Source organism: Centropristis striata, chromosome 2, assembly GCF_030273125.1.
Source record: "Centropristis striata isolate RG_2023a ecotype Rhode Island chromosome 2, C.striata_1.0, whole genome shotgun sequence".
Classification (NCBI taxonomy): domain Eukaryota; kingdom Metazoa; phylum Chordata; class Actinopteri; order Perciformes; family Serranidae; genus Centropristis; species Centropristis striata.
In genome coordinates this window covers 9,879,700-9,893,051 of record NC_081518.1, presented here as the reverse complement: position 1 = coordinate 9,893,051, position 13,352 = coordinate 9,879,700, and the positions used below count along the sequence as shown (strand labels likewise).

The window sequence follows — 13,352 nt, the reverse complement described above, 5'->3', positions numbered from 1 at the left end:
AGTGATGGAGTTGATAATGTAATACATTGAACATATCATATAATGTATAATAACGTTAAATATTCTTTAAGAAGCTAACATCTTGAAGAAAGCAGCTTCCTTATTACATTTTCATAGTTGTATGACTACAACTCACATAGAAAATGTCTTTTTTCATTCAAGCTAAAAAAATAATTATATTGGATGTCATACTGTCAAATGTTTCCTCTCTTAAATTGCCCCAAAACATCCTGTACCGCTCAGGCCCTTATTATGACATATACTGAAACTTGTCCGTGGTATGAAATACACAGACTGATATTAGGGCAAACATTAACAGGAGTCCACGTGCCCCATTTTCAGTTACAGATAATATTTTTGGCATCAGATGCCAAAGACATGAACTAACCATCTGTTGCTCGTTCAGCCACTGCACTTGTGGTCAAACATTCCTCACCCAGAGAAATGTCTAAACACATGGGCCACAATCGTCATGTTTCCTACAGCCTGCTGTCACCATACAGAGCGTGCCTACTGGTGAATGACAGTGTAGGCTCCTTCTGATCAAAATTTAAAAGTAAGTTTAAATGTGTTGTGTTAAACAGGAAAAGAGTCCTGTTATAAATAACATTTAATGACTCTCAACATGGAAGGGCAACACAGAAATAGGATGTGAAACTCTGAAACTGCTTAAAATATCATCCTGCCAGCCCTCGCTCCTGTGTCTATTTCTGCCTGTTGCCCAGAGTACAGGGGGTTGTAGAATGCTGGGCATGCTGGAGGACAGGGAGTGGGGTGGGGTGGGGTGGGGGGGGTGTTGAGGTGTTGTCTGCAGTTCCCATTAGTCTCCTATACCACCACACAGAGGCTTCCCTCCCCCCAACTCCTGTAGCCTCTTAACCCTCTCAGTGTCCAGTATGATTTATGGAAACAGGAGGTCTCCCTTTTAAAGAGCCAACCCTCGCGGGCGGCTGCTCAATGACCGCACATTGCAGTCAAAGTGTTGTTTCAGATCGACTGGATTCGCCTGCTCTGACGGATCTTTTCACAGAGCTCTTTAGAGCAGCCAATAAAACTAAAAGGGTTAAAGTGGGATTTGTGATAAAAAAGAAAGAAGGAGTCAGAAGGATGCTGTAGTACATTACCAATCACATTAAAAGTCACTTTTCAGAGTATGACCAACACTTCTTATCAGTGACTATTTTGCACATGCAAACATGTGTACGTATACAGCAAAATCCCTACAATGTTATATTTAAGTAATTCAGATAGGCCTGGACAACACCCAGCTACTAGGAGACTTTGCAGAGAGGACAACGTACAGCAGCTATGAAGACATGGAGCCTGTCACTATTTGAATTTAGCCAGCTGAACAAAAAGGTCTAACACACTGTGTAAGATAAATGAGTGGTTTGTCTGACAATTTCACTGGCACAGATTATTCTGACGCACTTTTATGACAAAAACTAAAGAAATGAGTCCAGAAAATAATCAAAGGAACAAATATATCTTGGACTGCTAAGCACTCTACGGTTCAGAACGTTTTGCCCACTTTCTCTTTCAGAAGCAGGGGTTGGCTCCATTTTAAAGCTGGAAAGATATTGGTGGGTGAAATAGAACCCCAAAGGCTAAATTTTAGCAAGGGAAAAACTGACATGGCTATTTTCAAAGGGGTCCCTTGATCTCTGACCTCAAGATATCTGAATAAAAATGGGCTCTTTGCCTACAAGCAATCTCCGCTTTACAGACATAACCACTGTATGCTGATCCCATGCAGTCTGAGGCAAAACATTTTTTATTTTTGCCTATTGTATTTGAAGATTTCTGCATACTGGGTTCCCAGAACAGTCTTGGAATTGCCAAAATTGGGTGACTGGAAAGCTGAGACTCTTGAGGATTCAATTGGCTCAATTTTATTTGTGATGATTTAAGTCCTCACAGTAGCCATTTCATTGCAGTGGGAGCATTTTTAAACTTGACTTAACTGTTTAAATGACCTGCTGTGACCTCTATAATAATCACAGCCTAATGAAACTTAACGACCACAAACTAAAGACCTAGGGCATTCGGGAGATATATGGCTTTTCCTATGTATATTGGCAATAAGTGGCTTTGCCGAATAGAATGGCTCGCCATCCAATTGGCAGAAAATCTAATTCTTGTAGAAATGTCTAAAGTTTCTAAAACAAAACCACAGCAGGGCTTTTTCTGTGGTGTTCCTCAAGGTCTTCGACCCAAACATTGCTGTAGGGCTTATGAGACACGATTGAACATGGAAATAGACTCTATATAATCGTATCAGAATTATCTAAACCCTTATACATTTCAATTTCAATTTTAATTAATTATTAATCATGTTTTATTACAGATTAATGACTAAACCTTCTTGAAACACAATACTGAGCTGCATCTCAAATAAGCTTCAGGTTCCCAGCTTTCACATGGAATACTCCACTTCTATGTGTTGACCTGCTTTCTGCCCCTAAAAAAATCCACCACCCCCACCACCAACTGTTTTAAGAGTGGAGCTGAATGTGAAGGTTTTTTTTTTCTTCTAATGTAGACACTGTGCCTTTACCATCTGAAGCTACAAATCTGCTGCACCATTTCCTGTTTATCTATGTTAGATAATGCGAGGACTGTGGCTTAATTATTAAGCCTCTTGTCCCTGAACAGTTAGACTGAAGAAAAGTGCAGCGGTGGGAAATAAAGACCACATTGCCCGTTGTTCAACTCCAACACCATAGTTGACATTCATTATTGATGATGCTAATCAGAGGTGCATGGTCATAAGGAGTATAAGCATTTCCTGCTGTGGTTCCTGGGCTCAAACTGCCGGCCAGGTGGGAGTGTAACAAACACCAATGTGAAAAAATAACTGTTCCATATTGTTTTGACTTAAGGTTTAAAACTTGCTATACTGTTCTGGCCACGATAGACCTTTAAATTGTAACACGGTGGAGCCAACCTATGTTGCTTTCAGGCACTTGTTGGACATGCCAGAATTAAATAGTTAACACAGAAAAATTTGATTTTATAATGTAGCCTATAATACCATGTGTTGCGTTATAGTGCTGTTTCTGACGCAATCTACAAATGTTAGAATAATAATACCAAAAAAGTTTTTAAAAAAAGTAAATTAAAGTAAACATTTGTGCCAACCCTGAAGAAAATGTATGAATACTGTATTTGGCAGTGTCTACTGCTGTCCAACATAGTATGACACAGCAAATGTGTGTTTCAACCTGGGCAACACCAGGACTAAGCAACACACATTTCTCAAGAATTCACAACAATTGCACAGTTGCATAAAGTTGCAAAACACAACTTTAAAAAATTTCCCCACAGGCCTGCTTATTTGCTGATGAAGCTCCTTCTAAACTGAGTGACCTGTCTGCAACATGTCAGCCTGTGGTGATCCCTGCACTTACACCACTAACATCCTCTAATGTGCCTAAATTGTCTCAGCAAAGCGGCTGGAACAGGAAGTGTGATCTGTACCCAAGTGATAGATGAGTGGGCAACACTCTGCTTTAAATTGAAACTTGGAGGAGAGCACATTTAAAACGAATACAAATGATCAACAAAGATATTACAGTTGGTTCTTATAATGGTCTTCTCTTGAGCCTTCATTTCCACCTTTGAATTGTCTAAAACACATTGCAATGGCATCCGGCAATTAGTTGCATTAACCAAATAGACTACATGCAGGCAAATGTTCAATTAAATACAAAAAATAAAATGCCTGTTAACTGTGCAACAAAGATTAACATAGTAGCCGTAAAATCCTTTTTCGAGCTTGGCAATATGTAGAAATTCAAATATTGAATTATTTCAAATACTTTGATATTGTGGTATATTAAATTATAACAGCATTTTATTATGAATTTCGCCAACAACAACAAATACATTTTCGGCGTGTTCATGTAAAGTTAATACTTCATCTCCTCTCTGCGGGTAAGAGTTTTGTAATGCAAAGTGAGAAAGAATAACAGTAAAGTGTTTATCCTTCATGTCAGCTCGCTCTGAGCAGTCTCAACGAATTTACCATAAATATCACAATACGGGCGCACTACATGTATAGGGGAGGCTGGTTTGACTATGGCGAAGCGAATGACGGCAGCAACCAATCAGGAGGAGGATCAGTGTCCAATATGTACCTACCCTTTCCGTTTTGATGAATTGCTGGTGTGTTGTGGCGAATTGCTGGCGTGTTGTGGTGAATTGCAGCCGTGTTGTGGTAATCGCTGGCGTGTTGTGGTAATTGCTGGCGTGTTGTGGCGAATTGCTGGTGTGTTGTGTGAATTGCTGGTGTGGTTTGCACTTCAGGGCCATCGTACGATTCAGGCAAATAACAGAACAGCTAAAACAGTCAATAAATTAAATAATGAAACCACTGTAATGCAGCCCTTTAAAAACCAGGAAAAACAACAACTCTGCCATATTTAGATCCATAAGCTTAGACGTCTCATATCATGATATTAATATAATACTGATATACCTGCTGTTACCTGCTGTTTAGTGGTTGTTGTTTTTTTTTTATCTGTTACCACAACTGGAATCCCTTGACCATATTTCACTGTCATCAACAAGGCGCCTCCACCAATGCAGCTGTTAACACTGGGTCGTGTCAGGCTGACACTCTGTTTAGGATTGTTTTATTCTTGATTTCAAAACAATCCCCAGACGGGAGTTGGATCAACCAATTGAGTTGCCTGACACTCAGATCACATATAAGAAAATACAGGGCCACTTTTTGATTTAAGCTATGACTTTTGAATTTGATAGAAAGAAAGAAAGTATCTGAGTCAATGGGGATGAAAGCGAAGGAGCTGTTCAAGAACAAACTCTACAGCAACCCTTACTTACACAAGGAGAGTAAAACCGAAACACAAATGTTTCCATGATCAATCATCCAATGCAGGGCCTTGACTCACCAAATGGAAACCACCATGAGCCCCCCTCCTCACTCACTCACTCACTCACACACACACACACACACACACATTGGGTGGAGGATGTAATCCAAACAAAGCCATTCTCCAAACCCAAGCGAGGCAGTCTCCACCAATACCGCCCAACATGCTTCACAGCAAACCTCCAAACTAAAGATTTTAATCAGCCCATATGGTGTTTGAGACTTTGACGATGACCTAATATGTTATTAAAACCGTTTGAACCGTGTGTTTCATGTCACAACAAACTAAAACTATCGAGTGAACTTGTCATTTGGGGGCTGAAGACGCAATTTTCTCCGTTAGATTTTGCGGACCTAATAGCCGAGGTGACCACTCCGGCATGTTGTGGTTTGCTGTATACGAACTATAATATTCATAATTTCGTGGGTGTGAATAATAATGACGTAAATTAAGCACGCATGCCTTTCTTGCCATTTATAAGGTTGTGCTATAATTTCGCCATAATCCCCCCTAGCGGTGGAAAAGCTGCCGCGCTATTATTCACAGGGTATAACGGTAAATGAAAATATGTGCGTTGTTAGATTTAGCATGTATGTTGTTGATTTATCCAGCATCGTTCATTCATAACGGACTGGCAGCATAAACCAACTAAAAACCGCTAACCACAGAGGAGGCGTCTCTGCGCACTGAAGTGAACACACAATGTGGTTTTAAAAAAAACAACAAAAAACAAGGCTTACTTACCCAGAAGATGAAATTGAAGAAGAAAAGCAGGTACTTGATACATTTGGTGCAGCCTTCGACTCCCATGGTGGTCGGTTATAGTCAGATATAATCGGCGTTGAGTTCACAAGACGGCAGCAGCAGCAGGCCAAGTGTCGCGGCGTGTAACGGACTGAATCTCGACTGGGACTCCTGCCTCCAGCTCAGAGACCGAGGCAACACCCAACTCCTCCTCCCTCCCAGCCTGAGCACCCCACATCATCAGTCCCCACAACCACAGACTTCCGCCCTTCAAAATAAACCCCCGATTTTACTAACATGCTTCGAAATTTCGCAGGGGTCTGCTTTGCTTCTCAGAACATTTTTAATCCCCCACTGTTGAAAACATCAGGTTTACCAGTCATGTTGATTTGTATGGAAGCTTTCCCGCTAAAAACAGTATCAGCTATAAGTGATTATTTCTGGGGCGGGGGGACCATGTTGTAAACACATTCTGCCACATGTATGCGACACAGAAGCATGATCCGGCGATCTCCGTGTAATCTCGTGATATCGCGAGAATCAGGCTGTAGCGCCAGGTAAGTAAACACATTATAAAAAGATTACGCCTTTGTGGTAGGCTCAATGAGCGGCTCCAATTATTGACTCCAAACAAGTAGAAAGAAGAACAGTGAGTCTCAAATAAGGTGAGCCATGTGGAAACCGGGGCAATTAACACACTCAATTGCTCTGGTCTGAAACAAGCCGGAGTGATGATACTCTTACCATCACCTGGCGATGCAGTATGTGCAGGATGGGACAAACTGCTGCTGGTTTGTAGTCAGCTTGACAGGCAAGTGGGGTCAAACACACACGTCTTTGCTATTGTTTGAAGCTGTAAAATTACCAAAGTTGAACTCCACATGATTCAAAGATACACATTTTCGTTCCCACTGAAAATAAATTATTTATTTGCCCCTTGCCACATAGTATGAAAGTGATCGGGAGGTGAATATTCACTAATCTTAAACTGATTGACAGCAAAGTGGGGTTCACCCCACACACACATCTTTGTTATTGGTTGAGGCTGCATCAAAATTCATTTGAAACACGTATTCAGTCATTCATTATCCATTGTAGCGGCCCACTTGGAATTATCCTTTAGAGTCAACACATTGCTGTACCTCTGTCAAGCTAACCCTCATGTCACAAACCATTTTAAAGCCGTCATCAATACCTTTAATGTCCTTTTAAATATCTTGAAGAAAAAAATCGAGGTTGCCTTCATTTTCAATATCAGCAGCATATCATTTTTGGTAGAAATCAGCTACATACTGGGAGATACATTTTTCATCCTCACATAGCTGGTTATTAATATTAAGTTTACATAGAGATGCCAGCTCGAAGTTCCTTTTTTCCAAATTAAAAAAGTATTTGGTGCATTTTTCCCCTTGTTCCAGCCATTTCCTCCGAGACCTAACAAAGGCTCCTCTGGCCTTTTCCTCATACATTTGGTCAAATTTAAGTTGTAAAGCTGACAGTTCATTCAGTTCTTCTCCAGACGGGCTTACTTTCTCTGATAGTCTTATAATTTTTGTGATAATGTGATGTTCTCTTTCTCTATTTGCTTTGGCGATTTTTTCCCCAGCTGCAATAGCTATCTTTCTAATTTCATATTTCATAAGTTCCCAATATTTCCCAAAGCTATTTAGTGAATTTGCTTGTCTCCAGTATTTTGTAATTATTTTTTAGGCGTCATTTATAAATTGCTTGTTTTGTAATAATGTTCCATTAAGTTTCCAGTACTCTCTGTTAGAGGTGTATCTAGTTGCTGACATATTGAGCTTAATTGTGACAGCCTGATGATCTGTCAAAACTGCAGGTTCAATTATGATGGACTCCACTTTATCTTCTATGTCTGAAGAGATCAACCAGAAATCTATGCGTGATTGTTGGGATCTGTCCTTATTACTCCAAGTATATATTTTTTGGTTTGGGTTTCTGTGCCTCCAGATGTCAATAAGGCCCATCCTGCCACAAATATTCCCTAATTCATTAATAACTCTGTCCTTGGGAGGCCATCTGTCCAGGCTTTCATCCAGCACTATATTAAAGTCTCCCCCCCATAATACTTTGGCCATAGGGAACGTTAGTAAGAGCTGGTTAACTTTGTTTTCTATTGTTGAAGATATAACTGCATTACTTTGTTTATTACTGGAGGAATATATATTTATAACAATAAACTGAGAATGATATGAGAATGACAATATCTACAAGAAGGATTGTAGAACCCGATAATGTAATAAATTGCCGTTAATGTAATAACCCCGTTAATGTAATAAAAATCTGCACTTGAGTCCAGTGAAAATGTAATAAAACCTGATAATGTAATAACTTCCCGATAATGTAATAAAGTGCATTTCCCAATAATGTAATACACTTTTAACCAATAATGTAATAAAGTATTACATTAATGGGAGGTTATTACATTAACAGGTTAGCCTTCATTTCGCAAGTCCTGATAATGTAATAACTTCCCGATAATGTAATAAAGTGCAGCAGACCACCCATTACTTGGGTTCAAGTGGTGATACTGTGTAGGCAACTCTAGCTCAAGAGCTCTAGCGCCACCAACAGGTCAAAGTTGAATGTTTATTAACTTTTGACCCGTTCATCCGTTTTTCACAAACGAGGTATCCATGACACACGAATGCATTCAAAAGCTTCTTGAAATCTAAAGGTGCTTGGCCGTGACAATCAATCAAACTTAATGGCTAAGTCTCCAAACAGGAAGTTAGCCCATTTCTCAGCAACCCTTTACATATCTTAACCAAACTTGGTACATAGAGTCATGACATCATCCTGGGAACACCTAAACAATTTGGTGAACTTTGACATCTAGGGGGCGGTGCAATATCGAAAATGTGTTTTAACTCCTATATCTTCACATAAGTGGATTGCAAACTTATTTTTCACTGTCTGGTGATATTGCCAGACCTCTCCAAATAGCTCCAAAACTATTTTGCACATCAGAATTTGGCTGCCATTCTGATCTTTGAGCATCCTGGTGTTAAACTTTAACTCTTATTGACATCAAACCGGCTTAGAACCTAGGAAAAAAACCTGGTCTCAACCAGCCTTGGTGCCATCCACTATATTGGCCCCTTCATCATTGCTTGCAGCTTTTATACGTTTTTGGAATGGATTATTTTGTATTTCAAACTATATGTAACTACTTGTGCCTAGTGCTTTCAGAACATTTTCACATAATCAACAGCAATATTAGGCTACAAAGCACTGCTCAAACAGTGCAATAACACTTTACTTTTTACTAAGTACATAGGTTGGATACATTGTATTAGGGACCCTGTAAAATGAAGTGTTACCAACTGTGTTCTGAGCTCGTTAAATATCACTGGCAAATTGCAGTCGACTCCAAATGCAACAATTTTGTATTTCTTCAGTTAATTTCAACACACAACAAAAGCAACCTATCCAGAAAAGCAACCTCATTTTAGAGCCATCATTTTAGAACTTCTTTATGGTTGATGTCTTCATCATGGCTATTTTGAACATGGATTTGAACTATCTTTCGGCATCCATATACTGAACTGGTGTATAATCCATAAACCAATAGCAAATAGACAATTTATTATCGTTATTTAATGTGAATATTATATGAAATAACTTCACTAACCAAAGCCTCATTTGCCCTCCATGTTTTAGTAGATAGACTAATTGAAGTAAATATAGAATATAAAATACATTTATAATAATAAAAGGGACTTTATACACTGGACAGCTATCGATGAGCCTTTCGTACCAGCATGTAGTTAGAAAAACTATGTAGGTAATGCAATACTTGTAATGTAATACTATATTTTTGATTATTCGTATTAGTAGTAATAATATATTACTGGAGATGATTAAAGACAATAATAGTAGTAATAATAATAACAACTAGAAACAACTAGAGTGGATGCAATATACTGGCTAAAATGTTGCTATGTTGCTGAGCTCACTGAGCTAGCTGCTTAATTTGAAACATGTGCATCAAGGACATATAAGGAGAGACCTTTGACCTTCATCATCAAATCAATTAATCTTTAAGTCCCTACAAACACTCATACCAAATTTGAAGCACTTGCACCAATGCATTCTGGAGATACTGCACTCAAGATTATCATGGCTGTCAGAGAGCCAAATGGTTTTGAATTTGAAAAAGCTGTTTGACACATTTATTCAACTTGGTCTGAAGATCATATGCTAAGTTTCATGAAGGTTGGACAGAATATGTGGCCCCCTAGAGGTCAAAGGTCACCAGATGTTTTGGGTGTCCCCAGGATGATGTCATGAGTCATATGATGATGTCATGATGTCATATGTACCAAGTTTGATTAAGATATGCTAAAGGGTTACTGAGAAATGGGCTTACTTCCTGTTTGGTGACCTCACCATCAAGTTTGATTGGCTGTCACAGCCAAGTGCCTTTGAATTTCAAGAAGATGTTGAATGCATTTGTGTGTCATGGTCTGAAGATCATCTGGGCCAAGATTAGAGAAGATAAGACAAAATTTGTGATAAGAGAGGCCCTTTAAAGGTTTTTGATCAAATCAAAGATGGCGGAAAATCCAATATGGCCGAAAACCCCCATTGAGGATGAATTGAGTTCAGATTGGCCCAAGGGTTCCAGTGATACCTCGTTTGTGAAAAACGGATGAACGGGTCAAAAGTTAATAAACATTCAACTTTGACCTGTTGGTGGCGCTAGAGCTCTTGAGCTAGAGTTGCCTACACAGTATCACCACTTGAACTCAAATAATGGGTGGTCTGCTGCACTTTATTACATTATCGGGAAGTTATTACATTATCAGGACTTGCGAAATGAAGGCTAACCTGATAATGTAATAACCTCCCATTAATGTAATACTTTACTACATTATTGGTTAAAAGTGTATTACATTATTGGGAAATGCACTTTATTACATTATCGGGAATGTTACGGCTCCACCCACACCCTCCTCCTCTGCTCCTTCACACCCCTCTGTTCCGGCCTCAGCCACTCCCAGCACCTCAGCTCGCTCCCAGCGGGCACTCCTCAGACACAGCTGCAACAGATTAGTTGACGAGGTGAATGAGCCGGATCACTGCACACCTGCTGCCACTCTCCAATCAACCCCTCTGCCTACAAGACTCCAGCTCTCCTGCCAGTCATCGCCAGATCTTCCCTGATTGTTACCTGGCAAGTACCTAGAAGAGAAGAGAAGTGTTTTGTTGCTGTTGCCTTTTTGCCTTTTGGCTTTTTGAACCTTTTTGCCTCCTTGCCTTGCTCCAACTCATATTCAACCTCTCTTCCCACAGATCTCCCCTCTCCAGCAGTGATCCGGCTTGCCTGCCCGTCAACCAGCCCAGTCACCTCACCTGCTCTTCACCTCCAGCTCACCTCCGGTTCCCCTCCAGCTCACCTCCAGCTCCCCTCCAGCTCACCCAGCCTTTTCCCCCCACATCACCCTACTAATAAAACCCTGAACTCTACTAAATCCTGCCTCTTGTGTTGTGCGCTCGAGCCTCTCCCCGCTACCCCTAACAGAAGATCTGGCCATGGACCCAGGCTCGGCAGACACAGGAGAGCGGACCCAAACCCCGCTTCCTGAACCCGCACAGCAGGCTCTCCAGGCCCAAGGGAGAGTTATTTCGGACCACAGCCGTCTCCTCAGGGAGGCTTCAGTTTCTGTCCAGTCCCTGGGTGACCGGCTCCTGGCCCAGGAGGCTCTACAGCAGGGGCGCTCTTCCCAGGTCCAGAACCTCACATTGATGGTCCAGGCCCTGTCGGAGCAGGTGGCTGCACTTATGGCTGCCATCACCCCCCTGGCTGCCCCTGCTGCAGGTCCACCCCCGTTGGCTGCTCCGCCTCCGGCCCTGTCTCCCGTCCAGCCCCGTGAGCCCAACTTGGCCAGTCCCCGCCCCTTCGACGGGACCTTTTCCCAGTTCCGTGGCTTCGTCATGCAGTGTGAGTTGATATTTTCCCATCAACCCAGCCAGTTCCTCACACCAGCAGCCCGTGTGGCCTTCATCACCAACCTCACCACCAGCGAGGCCCTGAATTGGGCCCAGGCCATCCTCAGCTCTCGCCCGGCTTTGTTTGATGACTACACCACCTTCCTCGCTGAGTTCAGGAGGGTCTTCGACCACCCCACTGCCGGGCAGGAGATTGGGGCACGGCTGATGTCCCTTCGCCAGGGGAACCGGACAGCAGCCGCCTTCTCGACGGAGTTTCGCACTCTTGCCGCTGGGAGTGGTTGGAATGACGCTGGGCTAAGGAGCGCTTTTCGTCAGGGGCTGAGTGAGAACATCAGGGACGAACTCATCAGAGACAAGCCCTCCACTCTGGACGAACTGGTGGCCTTGGCTATTGATGTGGACGAGCGCATCAGGGAGCGCCAGCGTGAGAGGCGGTCCTCGACCAGTTCATCACGGCCCTGGAACACCATCCTCGGGGCCTCCCCACCAAGGGCCAACCCCCCTGTTCGAGAACCAGCCACCACCTGCCCCTCCCTGTCAAAAGGAGTAGGCTCACCCGAAGGGGGATTGCGGGTGAGCCGAATTACTCACTCCCCACCACCTATCAGCCCAGCCAGGTTCCCTGTCACCCTCTCCTGGCAGGGTCAGACTATTTCAGTCGGGGCCATCATAGACTCAGGGGCAGACGGGAACTTCCTGGACGCCCAGTTTGCCCGCTCGGCTGCCCTCCCCCTCGTCGCCCTGGAGTCCCCACTTGCAGTATCTGCCCTTGATGGACACAGTCTGGGGCCCCTCACCCACCGCACAAGACCCCTCTCCATGACCATCTCCGGGAACCATGTGGAGACGATCGACTTCTATGTCCTCAATTCTCCCCAAGCCCCCCTCATTCTGGGCCGACCATGGCTGGAGCTCCACATTCCCCATGTCAGCTATGGTGAGGGGCGCATCCTCAGCTGGAGTACGGCCTGCTATGCGCGGTGTCTCCGTGCTGCTCATACCCCGTCGTCACCACCACAGCCCCCTCCAGCTCCCCCCGACCTCTCCTCCGTGCCACAGGTCTACCACGACTTAGGAGAGGCCTTCAGTAAAGAGCGTGCACGCACCCTGCCCCCGCACCGGCCCTATGACTGTGCCATTGAGCTCCGCCCTGGCAGCAAACACCCGGTCAGCCGCCTGTACAACCTTGCCCCTCCAGAGAAGGCCGCCATGGATGAGTACATCTCCGAGAGCCTGGCCGAGGGGCTTATCCGACCTTCTCACTCCCCGGTGGCAGCGGGATTTTTCTTTGTGAAGAAGAAGGATGGGTCCCTCAGGCCGTGCATTGACTACCGTGAGCTCAACGCCATCACCATCCGGAACACCTACCCTCTCCCCCTCATGAGCTCCAACTTCGAGCCCCTCCTCGGGGCCACGGTGTTCACTAAGTTGGACCTACGGAACGCATACCATCTGGTCCGGATCCGTGAGGGGGACGAGTGGAAGACGGCTTTCAAGACCCCCCGTGGCCACTATGAATACCGAGTGATGCCCTTCGGCCTAACCAACGCCCCCTCGGTTTTCCAGGCCCTGATGAACGACGTGCTGAGGGATATGTTGGACATCTTTGTGGTCCTGTACCTGGATGACATCCTGGTGTTCTCCAGAGACCCCGAGGAACACGTCCAGCATGTCCGCCTCGTCATCCAGCGTCTCTTGGAGAACCGACTGTTTATTAAGGCTGAGAAATGC

The 13,352-nt window shown here is 43.5% G+C and overlaps 1 protein-coding gene across 1 annotated transcript in view; it reads right to left on the bottom strand.

Annotated features, from left to right (window-relative positions):
* Nucleotides 1-5,817, bottom strand: part of LOC131985261 (CD81 antigen-like) — a 28,169-nt gene extending 22,352 nt beyond the window's left edge. Inside the window, exon 1 of the mRNA XM_059350306.1 lies at nucleotides 5,643-5,817. Coding sequence (XP_059206289.1) covers nucleotides 5,643-5,708 — 66 coding nt within the window. The 5' untranslated portion in view covers nucleotides 5,709-5,817. The remainder of the gene's footprint in view (nucleotides 1-5,642) is intronic.
* Nucleotides 5,818-13,352: the final 7,535 nt, after the last annotated feature.